The sequence below is a fragment of the Amblyomma maculatum genome, chromosome 4 (assembly GCF_055883805.1).
Source record: "Amblyomma maculatum isolate TAMU_Amacu chromosome 4, ASM5588380v1, whole genome shotgun sequence".
Classification (NCBI taxonomy): domain Eukaryota; kingdom Metazoa; phylum Arthropoda; class Arachnida; order Ixodida; family Ixodidae; genus Amblyomma; species Amblyomma maculatum.
In genome coordinates this window covers 79,677,584-79,705,006 of record NC_139347.1, presented here as the reverse complement: position 1 = coordinate 79,705,006, position 27,423 = coordinate 79,677,584, and the positions used below count along the sequence as shown (strand labels likewise).

Sequence of the window (27,423 nt, the reverse complement as noted above, 5' to 3'; positions counted from 1 at the left end):
GGCAATGTGTACTTGCACATTCAAATCTTTATTCGTTTTAAAGTTCAATTTCAATACAGCATACAGTGTTGTTTGTTTGGAAGAGCAGCACCTGTCAGAGTGAACTACACCAACTATACTTGACGCATATGCTTATAAAGTTCGGTCAACGGAATGTGTTCCTTTCAGAGTTTGCTTGTAGGGCCTTGCTAAAGTAATTGCTAAATGTAGGTGCAATCCAACATGAGGATGTCTGTTTGCTCAGACAGGAAAACACCCTGCTTGCATGCGTGGCTAGCGGCAGGATGCGCCATGGTCACTCTTCCAAGGTACCTGTACGCTGTTCCGCCCCATACAAAAAGCACACTCCATGCGCGCACGCACACACTCTATAAAAAGAAGTGTCCCCCTCCCAACAGCAGAGGCTTGCATGGCAGAATGCATCACCAACCAGGAACGCCTTTTTAAGGTACAGTGGCAGACAAGAGGGCACAGCACACCGGCACTTGAAGCACATGATATGCCACACTTGATGACTATCTTTGCTGTGAAGCGCGTTCACCAACTAGAGGGGTCATAAGGAAGGTCCTGAGCTTTTTGCAATCGTGCAACACTGAAAGGAATTTTAAAAAAATGTGTCTACACAGAGGGGCACGGAGTCAAGATTTCGTTGTGGGTCCATATGGGGAGGGGGGTTCAACGAAGTGTATTACTGAAGCAGGCAAGTGTGTGGATTACGGACGCCACCTCTCAGTTGGCACTGCCTTTGGCCACAATGGCAACGAAATTGCTAGAGGAATCCATATTCACAAGGAATGCCGTGCGAGCCATGTGCTTCACTCAGACGCGAATAAATAAACAAGAATTACTGTGGCAGAGGAAAAAAGAAACAGCCCAGTTGCAATCTTTAGTGAACTGACTCAATTAAATGCATTTCAGCGTTGTCTTGTCAATTCATAACCCAGCTAACCTGCAAAGAAAAAAATGCTGCAGGGTATGCATAGATGCCAAAAATACACGAAGCAATAACAAAAAAAAAAAAAAGACTGCACAGAAAAATTTGCAGGTGTCCAGCACAGAGGTAGTGTGTATGGTTCCTAACTAAAAGAAAGCAGTTGGGCGTGAAAAGAGGGCACTAAACATAGATACAATTCTTTAAAACAATTTGGCCCTCTTTAAATGGGATGCTGGAATCTTTCAGCAGAAAGTGGGAGTGCAAAAGGGGGGGGGGGGGAGGGGGGAAGAAAGTGGGAAAAGGAGGAGCAATTACTCCAAAGCAAAGTCCTAGGGTAGTTCTTTTTCTTTAAAAAAGAAATGGGTGAAAACCAGGGGGAGAGTTCACAGGGTAAAGGATGAGGCAGAGGAGGTAGGAGGCTGGCTCCCCTCAGCTGCACGTGGCAGAGCTGAACGAGGGAAGGCTGCTGCTGTCCTCCAGAGATTGGGAGGCTCGATGTAGGTGTGGATACCTGGCACGAAGCCATTCCACAAACTCGTCCAGCAGCACTGGCCCTGCATAACAGGTAATGAAAAACACCACCACCACATGAGCGGAAAGCTTGGTTTGGTTTAGTTTGTGGGGTTTAACGTCCCAAAGCGACTCGGGCTTTCAGGGACGCCATAGCAGAGGGATCCAGAAATTTCAACTGCCAGGGGTGGTTCCTTAACGTGCATTTACACCTCAAAGTACACGGGCACCTTGCTTTCTGCCTTCATTGAAAAATGACCGCTGTACACGGGATTTGATTTTATGTATTAAGGCTCGACGTTCGAGTGCTCCAACCACTGAGGCACAACGACGGCGGTTTGGCAACAATGGCCAACTGTCAAGCGTGAGTGCCGCCCAGACGAAGACAAGTGCACTTGTCGAAACGGCTCGACCCACGAACTGAGGCTTCCCCCACCTCTCTACCCTTGTTCAGTGCTCTTTCATACATGGCAAAGTCACCCAACTGTTGACTGCTGTAATAGTATGTTAAAAGACCGCTCAGTGGAAAAACAATGCAGAACCAGCAAAAAGAAAAGAGCCCACTACACAATGTAGAAGTTGGTGCCAAGCCATGGAATGTTCTTCGCATAACAAGAGCCATGCAAGGCAACTCCAAAACAGCTCCAGTTACACCCACAAAACAAACACTGCAATATTTGTATTGCCAGCTATAATATACAAGCTATAATATACACCTCTGCAAGCATTAGACATTACTACATTCAACATAGGCTATGCCACTTTCTTCACTGCATGCCCAATTTAACAAAATGCAGTAATTATTATTTTAAAAATTATGAGCAAAGTAACGCATCTCAATCTCTACATGATGGCTGCACTGAATGAGATACAGCCACCCTATGTCATGGACTTTCTGAACTACCGTGTGACATTTCTCCATTCAGCCAAGGACTGGCATATGAAGAAGCACTCACAGGCTCCATCCTCATCGTAGTTGGACAGATCAGGCTTGATGGTACGACTAAACTCCAGCACATTACACCACTGGTCCTTGTTTATCACTCTGTACTTGGACTGCTGCAATGATAAAAATATTGGGAACCTGTTAGGCCGTAATATGAGTGACTTAACACATGAGAGAGACTAGAAATGACTGCCTCTCACCTCAAGAAACTGGTGGAATGAAGCACACAATGGCCAATGCTTGCCAAGGAGCAGCTGTAGCATGGCTTTTGCTGTGGCCATATCCATGCTGCGCTGGTCCTTGTCCTGAGAGGAACCGTTAGCACAAACACGAGAAATTCAGCAGAATGTCCCCTTCATTCATTCCAATCGGATTTCATTTATTCAGAATTGTCACCATCAAGGTCAGCGCCAACTGTCCCATGTCTGATGCTTCGTCAATCACTACCAACTCATACTAACAGTGCTCTTTTTCTTACGACAGCCATTATTGCATCAGATCGGTTCCACTGCATAATGACAAAATGTTTTCTTTCTTTATGGTTTCATCTCCCAAAGCAACTCGGGCTATGGAGCACCTGAACTGTAGTAACTCACATGCCGACAGCGCTGCCCAGTGGACGTCACGCTGCTTGCTCAGTGGCTAAATTATCATGAAACCAACGGTATGCTTCTGCATTAAAGTGCTTGGCTATGATTCAAAGGAGTCTGTACATTTGATTCTGCCATGGCCATACAAAAATGGAAAGGTGGCATGTTTGGATTCATGAGGACGAACGAGTACGGCAGATTGTTTTGCTACTCGTTTCTGAACTGCTCTACCACACTGCATAAGGCCGCTTCGCTTGCTGTACCATACCATAAAACGTTTAGTTTATTTGCTTTTATCATCTGCGCAATCTGAAGTGAGAAAGTAGTGTGAAGGGCACCTGTCTGAACTGCGTGCAAGTTCGAGCTTCACGCTTGAGCATTAAAATGCTGAGAGCGGCTCGTGCTCCTGCGTGGGCCGTTACAAGATGGACGGGAAGAAGTTGCAGTCAATAACAGAAGGGTGAAGGCAGATGTAAGTGGCATTCCAGTGTGGATGTTCGGATTGTCTAGATTGCAAACAGAGGCAGTGAACAACCTAACCAAATACACAATATTATATCCGAAGTGCTAAGAGGGAGATAATGCACCAACTAGCATGCTTTGACAATTCCTCCTGCAATAAACTACTATGACTCGCATAGTGACCCCTTAAAAATTTCGTAAATCAACTCCCCAACTACTGGATTCACATGCTTTTTGCTTCAGGTAAAAGATACACTACAGGAGCACTAAAAGTGCTTTTTGTTTTAATTTATTTAAGTATTAGAGTTCTGTTGCTTACGCTTTGCCAAAACATTAGCGCAGTATTTGTTTCAGCATATATACGACTGGGTCTCTATCGATCAGATACACTTCATTAAATTCGATTCAGAACATAGCTACTGTAAACATTGTGCTGTAGGTTTAAGCTGCTTTAAAATGAATGACTATTTTATGGCATGTATGCCCCAAACTGAGGCCAAGAAATTCTGTACGGATATTTACAGCCACAGCGCACAGCACATGCGCTCCGTAAGAGGGAGGGGAGGGGGGTCAGTCAATGTCACACACTGATGCTTGCAGCAGATTTCATCCTATGCAGGGACAAAAATGCGTAGCGCCTTTTGTCTTTCACATTTGCATTGATTATCTTTTTCTATTCATCAGCAATGATTAGAACACAATCGACCGAGCACTTCATTCTAGGTGCTTACAGATGGAGAGTATGAGGTGTGGCAACTCTTCTCTCATACTCTCACATTGTAGGTCACTGACCACTCCTGCCAGTCATTTATCAAGAGGACCACTACGGCTAGTTAACTGCTTACAGAGCCACTAAAGCAAGCCTTTGCGATCCATGATCAGCTGCAGATGTCAGTCTCAACCGCTTCGACGAATAAGCTAATGACTCAACAAAACCCATAAAATGCTAATCATCGACAGTCGTAAACCAGCAACTGTTGAAAGCCGTATCAAGCCTTTGTTCCTCTACAAATATGTTCCATTGCTTCGCCCTCATAAACAGTGCATTATATATTGCAACACACAAAATAAAATTCTAGTGACATGTTTTCTCGATAAAGTTACCCGAGTCATTATAGTTCTTCAAAATTGCAGGAGATAGGTACTGCACACAGTCACTGCACACAGTCACTGCACACAGTCACTGCACTCAGAATGAGCAATACGCAGAAATCCATTTGAATGTTGACATCACAGGAAGACTCACTTTGGTGTGATATTTCACCTCTAGCTGTGATGCTTGAACAAAGATTATTTGCTTGAAAGTGCATACCATATTTTCTGGTGTACAGAATGCATTTATTTTACAGAAACACTGTTGGTGCGTTTTCAATGGTGCATCCTATACTTTTTTTTTCCGTATTGCGCAACATTTCAAGGTGACATATAGAATGAAATTGTGGTAGTAACGACTTCTGCAACTACGAAAGCTGTGGTCGTCTCACAAGCCCCAAGCATCAATAATATGAAATGGCACAAGATCGCGACACCTTTCACCTCGCCCCCAGCCATACTGCCTAGACAAGCCAACTCACTTTTCCAACTCTGTTTGCTGGCTACTGCATGTGTATTTTCACCTTATTACGTGCATGTGCTCGAGACCCGAGCATAAGGACGAATGGAGCAACGATTTTGTGTGCAAAGAGGACGTCTCTGCAGTGCTGACACAAGAAATCGGCCAAGTTTTTAATAACGCATCAAAGACTGACCCTTTGAAGGCTTTAAGTAAAAACAGTGTTGCTGCTCCGCCTGCGTGTGTTTTCTAGGAGGCTTGAGTGTTGTCTCTTTTATCATTCTGCACAGCATTAGGAGTGTTCTCGCCGGCACAAGGCGCTTCACGATGATCGCACCACATCATGTCGTCAAGTCCAGCTGCTCTAAATGGTTAAATTGAGGTGCGCCTTATATACATACTTTTTCGTTGAAATCCTCCTACGTGGATGCGTGTTATAGGTCGTAGCCAAGTTGGCATGCAGCTGCAGTGGTCAGGCTGCGCTTTTAAAAGCCAATCTCTAGAAACTGCATTTCTTTAGAACATTAAGGTCGAGATAAAAATGCTACGCTCGAAAGAGAAAGCTTACAATCTGCCGTACGGCACAGCCATGCAGCAGCAATGTGTCTACTCTGACCGATTATACGCTTGCTTATTTTAAAATCTGATGGCACTCGGTGTCCAGTTTTAAAGGATGTGGCCCCTGGGCAGTGCAGGTTCCCTACGAGAGGCACCGTAGCAAAGGGCTCCAAAAATTTGACCACCTGGGACTCTTCAACCTTCAGTGACACCGCACAGTACGCAGGCACTTTGCTTTCCACCAATGTAGAAAAGTGCCTCCCTTCCAACCACCCGGCTGGGATTTGAACTCACTGTCTTGAGTTGAGCAGTAGAATATCGAAACCACTAAGCCACCACGGCGGGGCGCCATCAAGACAACAGGATGTCAGTGAGACCAAGTGCATGATGCGCTGAGGAGTTGCATTTGGCTACACTAACTTGGACCTTGCCATACAGCATTGCTCACTTCAGAAATTTTCAAGAGTGGCTTTCCTGAAGTAGTCAAAACACTTCACTAGGGTTTTGAAGTGTCCAGTTACACTCTAGTGACCTTTGGTAACAGATTTCATTTCTTTCTTTCTAGCGTTACACTTCGCATGGTAGAAAAAAAAACCAGCATGCAAAAGAAATATGTTTGCAAGATGTGCCACAGCAACTTACTTAGGACTACTTCTGAATGACTGACTCTTTCTAAGGTCTCTTCCAAGCTGCCACAAATGATGCACACAACACAAGCCACCCATGTTCCACATCCTAACTTGTGCAACAAAACCACACTTATTTTATTTCCCAGAATGAACAGGGCTCAAAAGTAGACAGCTGGCTTGCAGAGTGCACATGTTTTATTAAAGAGGCACTGAAGGGGAGTTCACCGAGGGTAAGGAAAGTCTATGATACTGACAAATATTGAATCGCCAACAATCCTCTCGCAAAAAGTTTTGAACTAGCATATGTAGCAGTAGAGATAACGGCAATTAATGTTACGCTGAGCGAAAAACGCTAACCAAACTCTGGCCACGAATGAGTCACTAAGTCAATCTGGCTAGTTTATGCCCTTTTTTTTTTTCTCTTGCTCCCAAGCCATATCTTGACAGTAGAGGAAGTGAGAGAAGAGCTTCTTCTGCCCAACGTCTTCTTCAGCCTAGCGTGCGCCCAATCTCCTTTGCCACACTTTTTGATGAACCAATGACACGCCCTTCCCAGTTACGCCACACGTGTGAGACACAACTGCGCACCTTTTATTTTAGACACCCAGAGGCAGAATTTGCACAAGAGGCTGGCGCCCGTGGTCACCACGAGGCACAGAAATGGAAATTAAAAAAAAAAAAAAAAGTACACAAATTATCAACTCATTTTTGTGAACTTGTATGCGGCATGAGCAGTTAGTGGCATTTTCTCTACACAATGCAGCCATTTGACAGGCACTCTCTGAATTCCCTTTCTGTGTCCCGTTTAACCTCGCCAGTTTCAGTGATCCATGCGTTGCATCATTTCTTCTGTCTAACGTGCTCGGTACACATTTCTTTGGCTTTGGCCAGATAAAATGTAACCACTTACTGGCTATTAACGTTTGCTTCACTGCACGCAAGCAATTAATATTTCCAAGTAAAGTGGGGGAAACTTGCGGGCAATGTAGAGTCATGTAACGTAGAGAGTTGGCAAATATTTAAAACAAAAAATAACATAAGACTTAGATTGATGGAAATATGTTTAGTATTTCATATCGGCAACTACCTTTCTCATTACATCTTCCAGCGCAGCAAACAAAAGGGTAGCTAATTTTTTATTATTATTGCGAAAGCAATACTACTCTAGGTTTTGAGCCTTCAGCGTAGCGCGGCGATAGCCACATACGTCTTACCCACATGACACTAGGGTGAGACCTGGGCTACCAACTCAAGCGGTCGGCGTAGCGCGATGGTAGCCACGTCTTACCCACGCGACACTGTGACGTCACACCCCACTTGACACAAAAGCGAGAGATGGGCTCCCAACTCAAGCGGTCGGCGTGGCGCGGTCGGAGCCGCGGCTCAGTTGGCAGGAGCTACCAACTTGGGCCTCTCGCTTCACATGGGACGGTTATGTCAGAATCAGCCTGCTAGGACCCTAGCATTCACGTTACCCCTATTGGCCACTAAGGCACATTCATACGGCTTGGTTAGAGCAGAGCTTTATATGTAGGCTGAGGAAGAAGAAGAATGCTCGGTCACCCGCAGCTAATGCTTTCGCTCAATATTTGGTTCAGCAGCGTTGAACTCTTGTAATTTTTTATTTAATTTTATTTGCTCCTTTCGAGTAAACTATGGGAAAGGAGGTATTATGAGAGCCTGCGACCGCAACTTGCGAGCCTCCCATTACTTTGTTCCGCTAACACAAAAAGTATATCAATACTCAAAGCTGTCACCAAAGGAACGCAAAAGGCAGGGACAATGAAAAAGCCCATGGCATTTATACAGAGAGCAAATATTCCCACGAGCATAGCGTGAAAGGAAGGAGAGGAGGCAGGGGGGAGAAGACAGGCTCTGCCAAGGAAGCTTTTCCAGTTGAAACCAACAGAATAACATACAAATGCTATCTGTACATGGCACCAAACCAAGAGAAGAGGTCACTTACCCTGGCAAAGTCATAAGCGTATCGGTAGATGCTTTTGAACTGGTTTGGGTCATTCAGCAGAGACCTGAGGTAGTCGAGCTTCCCTTGGATTTTCTGAATGGAATCACACCTGCAAGAGAGACAAATACTGGCCTGTCGCAAAGCTTTCTGCTTCTGTGGCAGTCAATGCGCCCATGGAAGAAGCTAAAAAAATTGTTCCGGGGCTCTAGTTAGTTTAGTTTACAAGGTTTAACGTCCCAAAGCGACACAGGCTATGAAAGACACTGTAGTGGAGGACTCCAAAAATTTCAACCACCTGGAGTTCTTTAATATGCACTGACATCGCATAGCACACGGGCGGCTTGCTTTTCGCCTCCATTGGAAAGCGGCCGCCGCTGCCGGTATATTCTAAGACTCTGCTGCGTGAAATAAACCACTGTGTTCAAGCAATTTTTTTTATAAACAATATTTATTGCCTCAAGCTATCAGAGGGGTATGTGATAAAGGAAGTAGAAATGATTAAATTAATGGAAAGAGGTGTGTTGATTTTATAAAGTCCAAGAGTGAATGATGATGCGGTCCCTGCGTTGAGGCAATAAACACAGCAGGATTTCTGGTTGGGAGACCCGCTACCATAACTGTTCATGCATATTAGACTACAGCAGATGCCCTCCAACTTTCAAATAATTTTTTATAACAATGATATGGCCTACCTACACTTTTAATGAAAGCCAGAGCATGGAGAGAGATAAGGCGTAAAAAAAAAATTAAAAATGGAATGGAAAGTCTTCACGAGAGATCCTGAGTGTCCACACGAACTGTCTGCACGTGCCTCAGACCACCAAATATCACAATGACCATTCTCTCTCTCTGTTGTTTGTTTAGAGATGTAGCCTTGTGCCATGCTGCAAATTCGGTGTTCCTCAAAATAATTGATTCACAGCAGAAAAAAAAAAAAGCAAATGCAACTTGCCAAATCAGTGCCGTGACAACTCTTACATCAACATGCAGCAGCTGTTATTTAAATACATGTCAGAATTAGTAGCAAGGTATTAGAGGGACACTAAGGACAAACAATTCTCTTGAATTCCTGTTTTCAGCAAAAATTCATTATCTCGCTATCTTTGAGCCCGTTAGCATTTGTCTGGCAGCAATAGACATTTGTGACTAAAACACTTTTAATCCAAACCCTGGGCGTCTACAGTTTGGCTGTTGCCATACTAAAGTGAATTTAGGAGCAGCGTAGCCTTTCGGGGAACACGGCCATAATTCCGTGTCCACACAAGTACTTCACCTATGAAAATAACCAGACTGACATTGGTACTTCATAATTTAAACAAGAAATATAAATGATCGTGGAATGAAAATGTAGAGTGACCTTAACCTAATTGAGTGCAGGGTCTACCAAAAAACAAGACAGATACTGCACTTTCCCTTCCCTCTAAAAAATTTTAAAAATTGCAGAATGAAAAGGTGGCGTTTAAAGTCAGGAGCGTAAATTAGTTTACAGGAAAGGAAAGGTGCCGTAATTGTCACACTTCTCGGTAGAGACCTGAACCACACCATAAAAAAGGGGAGAAGGTGGGAGTGAAAGAAGTACAACTGTAATATGTGATGGACACTAAAAGCGACTGGCACATGATCTCGCAGGAAAATAATCGACACAGTTCCCTTCCAGATCATTATGCGCAACTGCCACCATAGTCTACACGTGCTGTGTACTTTTGTAACATGAATGCAAGAATGCACATACTTGAGTTAAGGTCGTTTACTAGCACCACGCGTTGCCATATATCAAAGGAATCACACATAGAAGTAACATACTTGAGTTAAGATCGTTTGCTAGCACCACGCGTTGCCATATATCAGAGGAATTACACATAGAAGGTAACTCGGTCACGATGAACCATATCGCACAGTGCAGGAAACAGAGGAAATGTCAATCACACATATACCTCCTTCGTGCCTTCCAGGAACAGCTAAAGCACTAAGTGGGGTCGGGTCGGTTATTGCTTATTGGGCTATAGGCTGCACTACATGCATTTTTAACCAAAGATCTACATTTTTAACCAGAGGCAACCTCTAGAAGTCGGTAAGCCAATTCAATGTAAGAATACTGTATTTGCATGATTTTATAGTGCACCTTTTTTCCCCCGTAAACAAGCATTTAAAAATATGTGCTCGTTACGATCGGTCTCAAAACTGAAAAACACCGAAACCCAAATCTCAAAACCCGAAACAAAGCAGCACAATATGATCAGCCACACTGTCATTGGTATCATCAGTATCAGCAAACCGGAGAGCCACCACTATCTGTTTGGTTGAGCATTTGGCCAGCCGCTCGATGTGTGTTTAATAAGTTTGTGCGCAGCGTACAGCGACTGCCTCCGTGAGCAGGCCCTAACGCCAGCAGGCAGTCTGAAGAAAGCTACGCTCGGGGACACTGCGAGATGGATTCAGGGCGCATTGAAGGCCTCCTGCTGGCAATGATCATGCGTGCATTTAAAACATGTACAATTTCCAATGCCTTAGATGGTACTGAAGACGACATTTTGTGGTTGGTGGACAGTGAGAAAGCTGTCTCGGACTCTGACGGTGAGTAGCCTATGACGTCCATGTCTCATGGTTGTGTTACACTGTGCCATGTTTGTCCCATCAAATGTTTTAAACAATTTTCGGACGCCTGTTCGCTGCATTATTTCTTGTGCACAGTAGAATCGACGCCAAGTTATTTTTGTGGTTTTCAGGTGTTAAAGGGCCACTGTCCAGGGAAGGCCCTTTTAAGCAAAGGAGCCCAGTGTTTCGATCAGGTACCGGAGATAGTCTGTGCAAAATGCTACAGTGACACGCGCGCCGCAAAGCATCGAAAATACAATTCAAAGCTCTCTCATGCTCTCCTCCGGGAAGCCAGCTTCCCCGTTTCCTGCGCTGGCCCGACGGGCCACAGCAATGACGTACGTACCGCGAACGATGTCTATTGGTCCGTCTCGCTGACTGACGGGAGAAGGATGTATGTCTACCGCTCGCAGCGCGCTTTGCCCTCGCCACGGCCAGACTGAATCTAGCGACACGCGCTCCCTCGACCGTTTTTTTTTTTCTTTTTTTTTCTTTTTTTTTTTTTTTTTTCCCCGCGCTCGCGGAGAGCCACGCCCCACCTCCCGCAAACGCGGAGGAGGAAGGGGAATTTGTATTGCGGAGGCTAGACGATCTCGGGCAGGAGAGTGAAAAACCTTTGCGAGGGAACGGAAGGAGAGAGGCATGATAGAATCGGGTGATTGCGGTGGCTGTAACTGCGTTATTAGTTACTCTTTTCAAAAACATTTTGAGGCCTTGCGTTCTAGGGGCGAAGTCTCACAGTCACCGGGGAAGAAAATATTTTCGACCGGAGGGTGGACAGTGGGCCTTTAAAACTTACTGAGTATTAAAATCGTGAAAATATGGTATACAGTCACTCACTTGTATCAATACCAGCTTTAACATATCGGATATAACAATGGGCAGCCGCTGCACCGTCAGGTTTGCCATGTGTTCTTTGGTAAACTAAACCGCTTAGTATTACAATGGTGTCATATTATATTATCAGTTTTTCAAACACAAATAACAAACATTTTCGATTCGTATTCGAAATCTCGATATTTGGATATTCGCACATCCCTACTGCATAGCTTCCCTTTGCAGCCGTACGGCTGCACTTAGGTGGATGATAACGAGTAATCACTCCCTTATTACATATTCTACCCACCTTGGGGGATCCTCCAAAACTTTGGACCAAAAACATCTCCATGAAGAACACCGCGGACATAACATAGCGTCTCCTGAGCAACCACCTCCAGACCTGCTATCTAGCAGCAAACAAACTGTATTGGCTTTATTAAAGTTCGCTCTTCTACCACTGTGGGTAGGCATGCAGTTACGCACGCTGATATATGCAAAAGCCAAACTCACAGTAGTGATGTGAGGCCGTGAAGCCACTCTTCTTCACTGAAGAAGCCCATGTGCTTGGCACCCATCTTCCAGGCTAGCACCAGCATCACAATCTTTACCATAGACGAAGAAAAAACAAAGAAGGCTGAAATTATCACTACTTTGGCTGCACACTAGGTAAACTGACTTTAGCAGTGCCAACAGTCTCTAGAATTTGCAACAAAGAAAACAACAACAACAACAAAAAGAAAGGATTCATGCCACGTTTCATGCTCTTGCATTTGTCAACGGCAGCAGAGGAAGCCAGCATAACGGGCATTTTGGTACACAGTGGTTTTTTTTTTTTTTGGGGGGGGGGGCCTCCACAATGACCACAGGCGCCTTGAAGTGGCACTAAACTTCAGGAAAGGTTTCTTCTACCAGCTGCTGTCCATCTCACTGATTAAACTGAATTCCCCATATTTTTACCCATTCGTTACAGTGAAGTCTGTCTGTAAAATTTCAGAGAATTTACAGGTTTCTCCTTGCACTTTTTTACTGTTTATTTTTTCCATTATTTTGCACTGTAAACGCTGCACTGTAACCAGGTGACCTACCACTACATAGCACAACAATGCAGTTTTCCCTGCTCTGGCCGTCAAAATCGCGTCCTGGCGACTTCGGTCCTCGATAGTATGCACCAGTGGAAATTAAAAAGGACAAGGAAAGGGACCAAAGAGCGCAATACATCTGTTTGAACTAAATCAAAGGGAAATAAATGCAAGGAGTGTCATAGTTCAGCACATAAAAGAGCAACCTCTGTACCGCTGATAGAAATTTATGGTGTGTCGACATACGCTAGCCCTTTTTGTACGACAAGCACTTAGCAGCCTTCTCTAGAGCACTAATGATACTACCAGGTTGATACTGTACACAGACACCACAGTATGTATGCCAAAAGCAATGAAGATGGTGCTGGTGATATTCACAACATCATCATGTCTCATCATACAATTGTCTTACCTATCTGCAGTTCGTAGCACCATATGCCCTTCCTTTTAGTTACAAGTTTACAGTGGCAAACAGAATAAAATATAAAATAGAATATGAATTTCAGGATGATACAAATTCGCAAAATGGCCCACCAGACAATGTACAATGTGCAGAATTCTGAATGTCTCAAATACTCTTTCGCATCACTAAGGATGACACGAGCATGAGCCTCAACTGCAGCCACAATCTCTACACACTCTTCAAAAAATCGACGTCGTGTTCACCAGTCGCATTACACACCGACATAGTTTGCAGCAGAGCGTGGCCCACACATCCTTTCGACTCCACGATCTCCTCTTGTGCATACGTCTTGCGCAGTATGCACCAAGAGAAGTCTGCGATGGCAGGCAGCTGTACATAAATCCCTTCAGCCGTAAACAGATCTGCCTCTGACGTGCTCCGGCATACAAATTTTTGTTCGTTTTCATGGTACGAATTTTCTCGTGACCCTGTGAGATTCGTATATTTCAGGGATGGAAGCAGGCTCAAGCATTTTGAAGCAGCTCAGGGAGCAGTAATAAAGCCATTTTGGAGCAGCTTCGGAGCAATAAAATGAGAGTACTGGAGCACTCAAATTATGTTTCGGAGCATGTTTCTAGGCCCAAACGCTCTTAATAATAGCACTTTTCGCTTCCTGGCATAAGAAATCCAATCTGATTACTTTTTAATCAACGCTCAATGCTTTACTGAGTATGCACACATCTCTGACAAGAGAAGACAAACAGCCAAAACATGCACAGATCCTTAAAATAACACAACCCGAGTAAAACATTGGAACAGACTAGCAACAAATGGAAAGCTTGCTTTTACAGTTCATAACTGAACATCAAGTTTAATTTTAGACCAGCCAAAAGACACATCACAAAGAATAAAAGCAAACAAGACGAGGCTGGCACGATTGCCAACTCACCCGGTCATCAATCTTGTTACTTCATCAAGTTTAACTAAAAGCTTTTCACTATTTTGACTTGTAGATTCAGAGAGGGAGCCCACTTTGATGTGCTGAAGCACCACCACTAGTTTGCAGTTCACATCGATGACCAGCACATTTCCCTATCTTGTGCATGTACTTTTGGATCCTATGCTTGAACAGATAAATTTCTGTCCACTGGTCAGTAGTGCCTTCAGGGAGTCGGCACTCAAGGATAGCCTCTTCCCCCTTCAGATTCCTTACTTGACGGCCTTCTGACAGTGGCTTCTGGCAGTGGCTAGAGCTACGCTGGGGCTTCCTTACTTTCAACATGCTCACAATAAGCCCTCTATGGCTTTCCTACACACCTGAAAACACGTTTAGTGATTGGCACCTAAGTGGCATCACTCCCATAGCAGTTCAAGTATGCTTTTGTCTAGAATAGGCATGCCAGCCTCAATGATGAAGTACCTGCTTGTTTTCACAGCAGAACCATTATAACAACTCGTGTAGTTCTCCACAGCCAGGCAAGTTTCCTAACGGCTCGTGGTAGCCGAGAGAAAGTGCTATGTCACATGCACGGAGCATTTCTTTGGCAATCAATTCTCGCCAATCACTTCATAAGTTTACTCATGAATAAACATTTATTAGGCTCCATGTTCTTGTAGTTTATGAAAAATGTATTAGGCTATACCACAGCCACTGGCGTGTTGCCATCACGTTTACTATGGCGACCCCTATCCATGTACACGCAACTCACAATATGTCATCACCCTGCTGTGCTTCTTACAGTCTAAAAAAATTGCATCGAATCGCATTTTTAGTGGGAAGTACCATAAATGATCCACCGAACGGCAAAAGAGTGTTTCACTAAATTTGATGACAAAACATCGAGGCAGTCCACTTGGAGCAGTTTAGGAGCAATACTGCATTTAGAGTAGGATGGAGCAGGAAAAAGCAATTTGGAGCAGAACGGAGCAAATGGAGCAGTATTTCCACCCCTGGCAATTGGGAGCCTAGTGTATTCTGTTCACGACTGTATATACTGCAGCCTACGTAATAAATGCCTCAGCCGGTAGTTAGTAACGAGTCCCATCTGCTACCTCATCCTGTTGTTCACTGTGTTGCAAATATGAAGTCACACTAACACATCCATAAAAACTAATGGGCACATGTTATGGCTCTTATGCACTTCCGTTTAAGCATCGATAGACAATATTTAATTGGTCCACACAAAACAATCGCCTGATCTCGTTCCATTGTTACAGTTTTTTTTTTTTTTCATTTTTACATCACAGACAGTAAGAGGAGCAGAGCAAGCACATGCGTCTGCCAGTATTAAAGCTGTCACTCAAAATATTGGCAGGAGTGACAATTCTGCATGCAACCAAAACACGCAAGTGGCCTTTCATAGTAGTGCAACACATCCAGAGGTGTAGGCAGAGGAAAAAAAGCGTGCAACTTAAGGGAAATGGCAAAAACATAAGAAACCTACAGCAATCACGTCTGGCGACAAAAGTGCACAAACAAGTGTTTCGAGGGAGGCGAAACGGAGAGGGGTCGTCTGTGTGCTGTGTGATGTCAGTGCACTTTAAAGATTCCCAGGTGGTCGAAATTACTACGCAGCCCTTCGCTAGGGAACCTCTTTCTCTCTTTCCACTTTCACTCCCACCTTCCTCCCTTCCCTTATGGGTACAGGTGTCCATAGAGATGTGTGACATATACTGTGCCTTTCCTCTCCTACAAACCAATTCGCATTTCTTTTTATATCATTTTGCTCTGCTTAAATTCCCACTGACTCAACATAGGCGTTTAGGATGTTCAAGTTTGTTTTTTCTTTTTCTTGCATCCTTCAGATGATCTGGCTAGCTCTTCTGATGCTGTGCTCGAATCCACTGTTTCAACTTGTAAAGCTATCGCACCACTTTTTACATTTCAGTCCAACACATTATCAGCGCTAAGACGCTGTCATTCAAAGTGAGCCATGTTTCTATTGCTGCATTTTCATCCCACTAGGACATCATGAGAAGGACCACCCAACAGATAGTGTAATGCCCCTGCTAAAGAAAGACGTGCAAACGTGCCTTCGTGGCTTAGGAGCAGCGTGTCTGACCTGGAACAAAAGGCTTCTGGTGGCGTGTTCCATTGCCATCTCAAAGTACTGTGTAGCTGCACGAGTTAACAGCTTTTGCCCCATCAAGAGGTCTCATGATGTGAAACAACCCACTGGCCTATCAGGGTCCAGCCATGTCATGTCACCTGTAAACTACCACCTGCCGGAGGCATGTCTATGGTTTCACGCACACATTATATAGTATACCCCCTTCATTTTCTGCTTGCATAACCTAGGGCAACCTAGGCCTTCCCTCAAGTTTTTCTTCCTAAGAAAAACTTGTATCCTACAGGGTGGTAACCAGAGAAGAGAAGGAGGGAAAAAAAAGAGAAAGTGGGGCACTGCTCGTGCTGCCACGACCAGTTTTTCTGCCGCCTCTGACATGATGATTAAAGTCGAATGGTGAAGAACAGCATAGTTCTCCGACACACGGCTCGTGGCCTGCGTGCGGCCTATAGAGCTTTATTACGTGACCTTCTGACCCGGTTACAGCCTCTTTTTCTGAGGAGACATTCCAGCAATCTTTTTCGTTCGTATAGCACCCCTTCATTTACTGTTAATCTGACACCAGCCAGTTGTTCCTAGCATGGCCTTTTAGAATAGAGGCTGAAACCTTAGGGCCACTGCTCACATCAGTGGACGGCCAGTATACGAAACTCTTAAGCGAAAATTGTGAATAAACAAAATTTAGTAGGGTTATTTGGTTGGTTTCCGAAGTCTGCAGTAGAGAGTCTGCAATATAGAGAGGACAAGCCAATCCAGTAGTCATCCAGAGGTGCGCTATTCGTTGCTAGTTTCGCTTTGCATTAGGCAACGAGTGTGAAAAGGTGTTTCCATCATGCAGGCTTTGATTCGAAGCACGCAAACCAATACCCTCTGAAGAGGCAAGTACTACTGACAATGCTGAATAATAATAATAATAATAATAATTGGTCCACAGGAAAGGAAAGGCGCCTTATCTGTCACACTTGTTCTGTGGACACCTCAACCCTGCCGTAAGGGAAGGGAGGGAGGTGGGAGTGAAAGCGGAAAGAGAGAAAGGGGTGCCGTAGGGGGTGGTTCCTGAGTAACTTCGACCACCTGGAGACCTTTAACGTGCACTGACATCGCACAGCACACGGATGCCACTTCGTTTCACCTCCATCGAAATGCAGCCGCCAGCGGTCGAGATAGAACCCAGGTACTCCGGCAGAGTAGTCGGGCATCTTACACCACCGCAGCGAGGCAGCAATGCTGAAGCCAACACTATATTCAGTCAAGAAACGCACACCGGCCCTTTCTTATGACAGGTCTAAGAGGCAGTGAATTCAAAGTGACAACCTCAAGGCATTCTTGATTAAGAATGCCTTGAGGAGATGATTGCTGAACGCAAGCTGAGGAGCAATCCATCAGCGATGAGAGCAGTGACCCTGTGCCCAACACATTGCTGCACACTACTTTGAGCACGAAGGGTGTGCAGAAGCCGTTCAAGCATCTCAAACATGCACACTTACTATGTAAAGAAGAAACTCAAGAATGAGAAGTACAAAAGACCGGCTCTTCTTTTTCTGCATGGTCACATCAGTAAAGGCTGGAGCAATTTAAACAAAATTGTGCTCCATGAAATGTGCGTACATTGCTAAAACGAAGTTTCTGATGAATGGAACGTTTTTTGAATCCCCTTCAAGTTTCGTTTAAGATGAGTCAACTATAATACGGCTCCATGGGGCGCACGTAGCTACCATGAGCCGCAAGTCCAAAAGTATATTTCTCGCCCCCAAATGGGCTTAGCTCTGAGCGAAAACAAACACTCAACACTCACATTCTCGGGCTCCACACCAATGTCTTCACAGAATTTCTCCATGCCATCAGGCCCCATCATTTTCGGGTCGTCCACAGCTGGAGTATATGAAAGTAACGTAACTGAGAACAATGCGCCATAGAGAACAGGCAGCACGATGCCGACTCAAAGCTACGTAGTGCTTCTTAGCTTATAAAAATTTTAAAGAAATGCCCAAAATGCGGAATCTTCTCAAAACCTTCATTCAGTTTACCACACATACTAGAAAAATCAGTTTAAAAGAATGAAGATTAATTCTTTTTGTGCTGCTCCCATAGGTTTAGCTTGGTGCAAGCACTGTTTGCATGAATTCTATAAAAAAACTGCCACTTTCAGAATGACGCCTTGAGCGTTTTGTCTTAGTCTACACCTACTCAGTATGGCAAAGTGGGAAGCAAGGCACCACAGAAGTGGTGCCTTGCTTTTTTTCATATGTATTTTTCGTTACTCCTTTCTCTGTAAGACTGCATTGTTTTGTAAACGCTGAATAGGGCCTGGAAGCCAGTCTAAATCACTATGAGCAGTCTCATTTTTCATTGACAGTGGACACTGGCACATGGCAGCATTAAAATATTTTACTACAGTCAATATGAACCCGGTTTCTTAGTGCAAAGTAGTTTTTAGCCTAAAGAATTGGCAAAGCTAAGCCTCGTGGTTTAGCACATCAGGCAGCGTAAGCTAACTGGCATTTGCTGCTGAGAGGACTGGATTAGAAAGCTGCCCAAGCGGCTCGGGCTATGGGCTCAGCTGACAAAAGCCGCCAGTGCATCCGAATGCCAACCCGATGGCCAGAGGCCAGAGGTGGCAAGAAGGCGCGTTACGAGACGCAGCAGCATAGTTGCTGAGAGAAAGGTCCATTTGAAGCTTAGTTTTGTTGGAGGGACGGAAATTTTTTTGGTGGTCGCAGCGCTTGCCCGGGTGGCATATGCATTTCAAGTAGTATGCTTTGTGGAGTATGTCTGGCGGGGCCAATCATTCTCTCTCACTCATTATAGAATCACATCATTCCGTAGACCCTCACTTATCTCTGCTGCCTTCCGACCAGCAAAGCGGAGGAAGGAGGGAGAGCGCAAGGCGAAGCGGAAGCAATAAATTTCCAGCCTGCAACGCTGTTTCAGTCAGCGAGCATTTTTTTCTTTTTCTATTTTTCCTACTGTTTGATTGCTTGGCCTTCCTGCTTGTGCCAGGAGGCACCCTTAAACCTAAACGGATGCAGCTTCATGCTGCAAAACAAGAAAACATGAAAGCAAGCGAATTGATCATCAATGGTTTAATTAAATATTGCAGGTTATTTAAACTATACGAAGCACCATTTAATTGTAAATAATCTCGTTAACCTATTATTGGCTGAAAAATACTCATTCAATGAAGACAGAAAGGAAATTTTCACCAATTACAATTCCCACGCTGCTAAGAAAACAAATTCACTATTTTCACCAATTACGATTCCCATGCTGCTAAGAAAACTAATTCACTCTTTCGTTACCACGCCTATCCAAATCGATCACCAGTGATCGATGCTTGAAACCACCAATTTCGACATGTTGGAATCGTTTCTCGTGCTCCTAGCGCCACCCAGTGGTTAGTCTAGGCACTGCACCTGTAGAACCAGCTTAAATTTTCCCGCTTTGGCGACGTTCTGATTTTTAATGGACCTTTTTGAGGACTATTGTTCCTGTGTTATTGAAAAAGGGGCCATGGCGGCTGTGCTTGAAAAAAAAAAAGAAAAACAAAAAACTGCCACTCGTGGTAATGCAGCATTAACATCCACTTTTCGTCATCTAAAGACTTCCAGCAAGTCAAATATCGAATGACATTGTTGATATTGTCGGTTGTTATCTGATAGTGTTGAGTGGCGATAAACACTTGAAAATGGCGCCGAATATTCACTAGTGAGCTTCGACTCCGAGTCAGAGTGGTTTTATTCCACAAAAATTCATTCCTGAAGGTCCGCTGCATGTCCAACATGTGTACCCGGCCTTTACAGCCAGTTTGCAGCAGTTTTAGTTTGGTGCCTCACGTAAACCAGGAACTGCTTCACCGCATGGCACGAGAAGTGAGGCTGTTTCAACCCATAGTTTTTATGTTGCTGTAGAACGGCGCTGTACAGATACTCTCTTTCTACACAGTGTTCCCGAGTCATTTATCTTCAAAACGGATATTTAAGATTTTCTTTGTTAATATAATGCGTCTGTAGATACCGTGCCTTTCCTATTTTATTTTTTATCAACTCGCCACAAAAATGGCAATTTTCCAGGTGTTTTTTTTTTTGGGTATTCCTTAATAAAGTGTTTGCTTTATAACTTAAGTTATTGGAAAGAGCATTTCATTACGTGTAATTCTGTATGCTGCAACTTGTGCTGCAGTATTATTTGTCCTGGCAAAAAAAATATCTTCAGAGACTTATGACAGATGGCCATTTTCTCATGGTAATGAAAGAGTTAAGCATGTTACCTGCTTTTTGAATTGCCCGACAGAAATCTAGAGAAACAGTTTTTGTTCCGGTCCGTTTGTTCACAAAACCGTTGCAATGCTAATGCATTAAAAATGGCCAACGCAAGGCTCTGTGCAAAAGGCATAAGGGATATAATGCTAGAAGTAACTTCCTTGCAAAAAATATAAAAAATATACAATTATTAGCCCCTTTTCAGACATGTTCAAATCTGGTGTTCAAGATTATGAGGAATACTTTCAAAGAAAACATTTGAAATTCCACTCAGAATAAATGCATGCAACTAACTGCACAAGCAAAGTTATTGCTCAATTCTAGTAGACCTCTCCTGAAAAAGCCTTGACACGGCTCCCAGAAACTTTCTAGAGCCCACATTTTAACTTCGGGAAAATATGGTGTTTCTGCACACCTTTGGCTAACACAAATTTCAAGACTGCAACTTTTATGCAACTGTTTTCTCATAATTTTTTTTCTTCTTTTTTTTTGTCTCAAACCTACAGTCAAATAATGAAGATGCAACATAAAGAGGAACTCACAAGTGTACTCCTGAAAGAGGGCAAGGCACCGCTTCTCCGAAAAGTTCGACATATTGGATTCGGAATTGATTGCAGACTTTTTAGACCTAGGAATAATCAAAAGAAACACGAGTTCACTAATGTTGGATGAACTAAAGCTGCGGCACAGTCAACTATGGAACTCGCTGGTTCAGTGCTCAACTGGATAGTCTGGGGTCACATACACAAACAGCAAACAATCTACAAAACAACTGACAGGCTAATCATTTTATAATCAGAAGTAACTCAGGTTGCCTGCGTGATCAGAATATATTGTTTGCCACCATGGTCACCTTGAAGAACAAATGTAAAAAAGAAGTACGACTGCTTAATAACCAACACAAAAGAAGTGTTTTACAACTTAGTAGTACACATCAGCTGCCTCATGCTGAAATTCCATGACACACATTACTCAACAGTGACAATATGCTACTTATTATCCCTATTACATTACCCTGATGTTATCAATTTTGAAAACATAGAAGCCATAATAAATATCCTGATTACTTTTACTCTCAATGCTGGCTGGAAGCATCTTACACAATCGGATACAAGGCTTCAGTGTCCGATTTTATATGTATTGTTGATTCCCTCCCTGTCATGACCCTCAGTAAGGGTTAACAGTATGAATACATAAATAAATAAATAAACATGTACTGAAGCCAGGTACACTTTGCTTTTCATAAAATATTTTTAAAAAGTTAAAAAGCTTCAAGAGAACTTTTTTTTTTCTGTAGCTCCAAGACCAGACCATGCCAAGCAACTATTCCTGAGGCACTAAGGTTAGAAACAATGAATATACTGTAAAGGGAAATTGCTAACCTTTAAAAGACATTTCTTTTACATATCGTAAACTTGAGGTAGAGAGGCAACAGATTTATTTATTTAAAATAAATCTCTCTTTAAAATTGTGTACTGTAATGTTCAAAATATAAAATCACCTTGATTAAAATTGGAAAATGAAAATTCACACCTGAAAAGTGAGGCATGTGCACATCTAAAGCAAGAACTTTTTTTTTTTTTTTCTTTTCTCTAGAGCAGGTGTCTCAAACACGTGGCCTGCGGAGCCATCTGATGCAGCCTGGCAGCCTCATGAATCGAATTTTTAAAAAAATTGATTTCAGTTTTTCAATAATTACTTCGGATGAATCTGCCTTCAATAGCGAGGTGGTAGAGAACTCTCCTTTTCTTTCATCACCAAGCGTGCAATTTTTTTCTTCCGAAGATAAATGACAGTGGTGTCAGCCTTTCTACCCTTTCAACAGTTATTCTGAGCAATCCTTTAATGGGGACCATACGGCGTTTCAGAACAGAAGAAAGCAGACCAGGCAACTGTTATCTGGAAAAGAGACTTTTTGGCTGACTTTTATCATTTTTGTTCATTTTTTTGTGAATATTTATCTCCTGTTCTTGCATTTTTATTTTCTGGCTCCTGGCACACGAGGAATTAAATTTTTTTTAACCAAGCCGCATAGCAATAAGAGTCTCGAGTATGATCTAGAGTAGAGTATGATCCCAGTGAGCACCTCTAATATGTAACTGCCTGTTGCATATTTGCTGCACTAATAGAATGCCTTTTAAAATTAAATTTGCTATAAGTCAGTTGCAGCATTACTAATGCCTGCTTTCTATAACTTGGGCATCCATCAGTACACTATCTCACTTAATGTAAAGGCAGCACCAGTGCTGAGACAATAAAGAAACAAAATTTTGCTCAATAAAAGAAATACACTCAAATATAGAAATGGCACCCTTCTGGAAAAAAGCACAACGCATTTGACAACAGAAAACTGTAATATTAGATCATTGTTTGTAAAGCATGACTATATAGAACTACCACTCCGAGAAGCTGCAATTTTAAACATTGGGCGCTGCGAAGGGAAAGCAAAGCCCCTTTGCCGAAGCACGAATGCTGCTTAGTTCATTTTCAGGTAAAATGATCTTATGAAACACTCCTTCATATGCACATGTACCTCACTTTCCCAGCTAAAGTACAAGCAGTAGGGGTTTCAGAACAATGCACACCCTAGATGTGTTGCACGCAGGCGTTTGCTTGCGCCAATGGCATCATCGTCATGGTTATCTGCACGCCGGCGGCGCTGGGGGCCCATTCTGAAGTCTAGTGGCTGTGTGTGGTTGTAGAGCAGGGACTGGTTGCTACCGGGGTGGCCTCCTCCTGTCAACACGTTGCTGGACTCCACTAGCGTCTGGGGGAGGGGAGGGGGAGGGGGGTGCACACAACCGGGAAGCGGTCAAACACAAAACAAGCAATCAGACCCCGCCTGTGCCCATGCCCAAGCGCAAACAATACAAAAGAGAAAAAAAAGTACTTATGAACATGTGTCATTACAGGTCAACCCCACGCCTATGATCACAACGTAACAAAGCGTGAAGAGGATGACCACACAAGCAAAAAGATACAGAGGCCTGCAGCTCTTCTGGACGTCAGAGGACTGGGCAATCATGCTAGCATGCCAGGCGCTATGGAAAGGACAGCTGCAGTACATGTGAAGTGCTTGTTCAGTGCATACTGCGGTTTTCGTTTAAACCAAAAAGCACTGCTGCTGCTCCCAAAAATGATGGCACACCCCACTAGCGTCGGGGCGAGCATACATTTTTCAGAGCAGCCACCAGCTCATGGCTCATCTACATCAGCGCACGCATGTAGGATCCTTTCGATACCAACTAATACTGGTAAGTGCAGGAATGACTTCACAAGCTCTGCAAATCTTCAGATACCACTGATCTGCTCAATCAGACTGAATTAATTTACAACTGCACATTGAACAAATGTCAGCCAGTTTGGTGCACATGGGGCACCTACGCAAGATTTGGGGATAAAGATTTTGGGGGAAGCTAAGGGCTGCTTTTCAGGGTATGACGCGAAAGCATTAATGACTCAGACCCACGTGCACATACATGCACTTTGCTACTCTCTTAATCACTAGTCATTCAAATTAAAACAGTTGTTTTACGCATGCTCATTAACATACCGTCGTAACCTGGCACATTTTGTGGAAAACTACCCGACAGATATAAAGCTCCACTTCACCAAGCCATAAGAATGTGCCTGCATTGCTGAGGAGCAGTGTGTCAGACATGAATCCCAGTGGGCTCAATTCCCATCTCAATACGAAAGCTGCGCCTGCCAATTCAACCATTTCAGGTGGTCCCGTGAAGTCACACAGCCAATCAGAGCTCGGCAATTCACCTGCCAACTACCACCCGACAGAGGCATGCTCCCGATTTTCCCTTTAACGCTGATGCCAACAATGTTAACACCAGAATTTCTAGAGAACGGGGCATTTAACACTATCACGTTAAAAGGCTAAGAACGTATCTGAAGCTTAAGTAATAAAGTTGTCTCACGTATGCCGTGTAGTGGGAAGTGCCAAAACAAAGTTAAATTCTTTTTTCCCTAGAACTGGCACCTGCTGCGCAGGACTCGCTGCCAGTACACCACTGTATGCCTTGTCTATAACAAGCATCATAAGAAAATGTTGCAAGAGCTCACTAAAGTATTAACATGCTCCTACATACCCTTCCCACAAGCAAGGGTAAAGGAACATGTATGCAAAAAGCTTAGCTGCAACAGAAACAGCAAACAGGCTTCTGGTCTAGTGGGCATACACGTGTTGTGTTTTGTGGCACATAAGCAGCTAAGGCTACCATGAGCCAAGCACATGGCTCAGAAGAAAATGTTTCTGAAGAATTTTAATTCCAGTGAAACCTAATAAAGCCACTGTTTTGTTCCATTTGCTGCAGTGTAAGCTCTTCCAAAACCTGGGCATCTTGCCTTCATTTCTTTACCATATCTAAAACTGGCACACTTGAGAATTAAGGTTCAATGTAACACCATCAGCGGCTACTACCAACATTCTAAGCACACTACAAGCAATTACGGCACCTTGCTGACTGATCTTTGCAAGCTGCACATGGCGTTTGCTAAATACTAAATGTTATGCTAGAAACCCAGGCAAATGCATTTCCTAGCTAATCAGTTCGTCATGCAGATGTGCCTAGCTACAGCAGAATGGGACAGTACAACATACAGTCGATGTTTGATAAGACTAGGTAAAAAAACTGCATTGCAGCCGCTTTCCATAAGAACATTTAGATGTCCTTTAACAACACAAAGAACTATCGAGAGCACACGTAAGAAATCCTTCCAAATGCTTGCCAAGATCAGGCAAAACTGGATGTGAGCACTACCTGACTAATCATTACTGGTATCGAGGCCGGTGTAGCCCGCCACCTCACAAACAGCGCAGTGCGCTGGTCCCGACACCAAGAATGCTTCTTCAGACAGCGCTCACACGCCGTTTATCATGATCCGAGCAAATGTTTCTACAGGTCTCTCACTTTTGCTCACGACAGTGCACGCTGTCTGTTGAATTTTTTCCTAATCAGCATTTGTTTGTGCAAAACGCAAATGGTTGGCACAAGTGAGTCCCTCAATTTATCTAGTGATTATACTGCATTAAACTCCATGTAACAAGACACATGAATCGAGAGAAGCTATAAGACCTCCATGTTCGTTTCTGTAATGAGGGCACAACAATGCGTGCACACAGCAGTTGCGGGCACTGATACCCACATGAAAGCCAATCCTGACCAACAAGATGAAAGATCTACTTGCACTGACATTCCAGGACGGCCAACTTTGACGGCATTTTAATTTATAGCTGATTTAGTACCTGCACGAACAACTTTCACAACTTTGTAGACTGCCTGTAGTTGGCTACCTCAATCTAACCGACTACAGTGAAATCACCAGGTGCCAAAATTGAAAGCAGTGTCGAAAGGCGTGACATGAAATATTTTTCACGGGCAAAGAAATTCTGCTCAGTTACACTTTGCAACCACATATTGCATGTATTGGAATGGGAGATCACTTGTGCTGGCATTGTGGAAACTGCTAACACTGTCTGGGCTACACAGTAAAACAAATTAAAGCGACTGCACAGACTGCTACAGGGCAACTGGGATAACCAAGCACACGCATGCGAGCTCGAGGCACTTATGTTCCGGCAACGTGCCTAGGTGCTCGCGAGCCATGTGATCAGTCGAGCAAGCAGGTTGAGATTAAGAACAGGAATTTGGCACTCACTAGATTCCTAAACGAATACTGGAGGCAAGACGAATTTGTCGTATTAGCGTGCGCCACGGTGACTGAAATGCAAAAGAGGCGAAATGGGCAACTAATGAGGATGCGACAATAGATCGGACATCGGCAAGCGTTCAAGAAACAAGAAAAAAAAAAAAAAGTAAGCAAGCGCGCAAACAAGGTTATGAGCACTATGAAAATGCTAAATGCCAGAAAACTGATGTAGACGATATAGCATCATGCATCAACAATATCAAAATCCGAAGACGGGTAACGGCGAAGACCACTGCAGACCATACCCCATCAAGGAACTGCGTAGCTGACTGGTCAGCACATTTCATCCAATATTGCATTGTCCGAGAAGTAATTTTTACAACACAACTCACGACAGAAGTAAAAATGCGAATCCGCGACATAAAACTCGCGTAGAGCCAGGTAAGTTAACAAAAAATGTCACCCGATCGAATAGCAACGCTCATAGCACCCGTCCGACGAGAGCCATTTTGTTCAACAAGAAAAAAAAAATGCTGCAATTTAGGCAAGCTACGATGCTCGCAAGGTGGAGTACATGCAACGCCGAAGTAGTGTATAGTAATGATAACGATAATTGTAAACAACCGCACCGGCGAGCGATGATTTCAATCCGTCCGATGCTACTCGAGAAGCAAACGCCGGACATTAAACGTAGCAACTACCAAGGGCGTTCCTGCGTCAGGCACCTACGCTAACAGGCAACCGAATCTCCAGTCTCAAACGGCTACTTTGCCCAAATGTATACTATGCCGTTATACAATTACGAACCACAACCTCAAATGTGCCATAAGTACGGGAACCTGCGTCCACTGATACTGCTCTTGCAGGTCTCTTCACTCTCGATTATAGGACACTTTTACTTTTTTGTTCTTTGCCGAATAAAGCTCTGGTACGCCCAAGAGACTTATGAAAGTGCATGAAAAGCGTCCCTAAACTCGGATGTCTCAGCCGTCAATGACAAATCTGCATGCAGATAAATTCAACAAAAATTGAGAGGACAGCAGCGCACGGTCACGCAAGCTGCTCAGTGCAGACTCGCTACCAAACGGGTACAGCAATCGCAGCCGAGTTGGAACGTGAAAGTAAAGTACGAGCCCACCTTCTGCGTGTCCTGCATCGATATTTAGCCAAATTATTCTGCTGAATGTCGGGTCAAGTAATTGCAATTGATAAAATTCTATTCAATTCGTCTCCTGCGTGCACATCACAAGCATGATTGAAGAAGTCACAAGGTGATCCGGCATGTGCCACACTTTTATACTAAGACCCCCCAAAAGAAGCAAAATGTGCTAATCAAAATTATTTTACAATTATACTTTTATGAACACTGCTGAAGCTTTTTTTAAATAATAG

The 27,423-nt window shown here is 43.7% G+C and overlaps 1 protein-coding gene across 2 annotated transcripts; it reads right to left on the bottom strand.

Moving 5' to 3' along the window:
• Window positions 1–9: 9 nt before the first annotated feature.
• SCCRO4 (DCN1-like protein SCCRO4) lies at window positions 10–27,310 on the bottom strand. 2 transcript variants are annotated; one of them, XM_084602032.1, is made up of 10 exons: window positions 27,170–27,310; window positions 26,041–26,102; window positions 22,956–23,087; window positions 20,913–20,998; window positions 17,907–17,983; window positions 12,072–12,163; window positions 8,148–8,256; window positions 2,591–2,695; window positions 2,401–2,503; window positions 10–1,488 (listed from the first exon to the last, which is right to left on the bottom strand). In XM_084602032.1, exons 1-10 carry the CDS (start codon window positions 27,185–27,187, stop codon window positions 1,364–1,366), a joined length of 909 nt encoding a protein of 302 aa, XP_084458158.1. In that variant the 5' UTR covers window positions 27,188–27,310; the 3' UTR covers window positions 10–1,363. The 2 variants fall into 2 exon arrangements, with proteins under 2 accessions (XP_084458158.1, XP_084458157.1); XM_084602031.1 differs by lacking the exon at window positions 26,041–26,102 and having other exon boundaries at window positions 22,956–23,137; window positions 27,170–27,299.
• Between the last annotated feature and the right edge of the window lie 113 nt (window positions 27,311–27,423).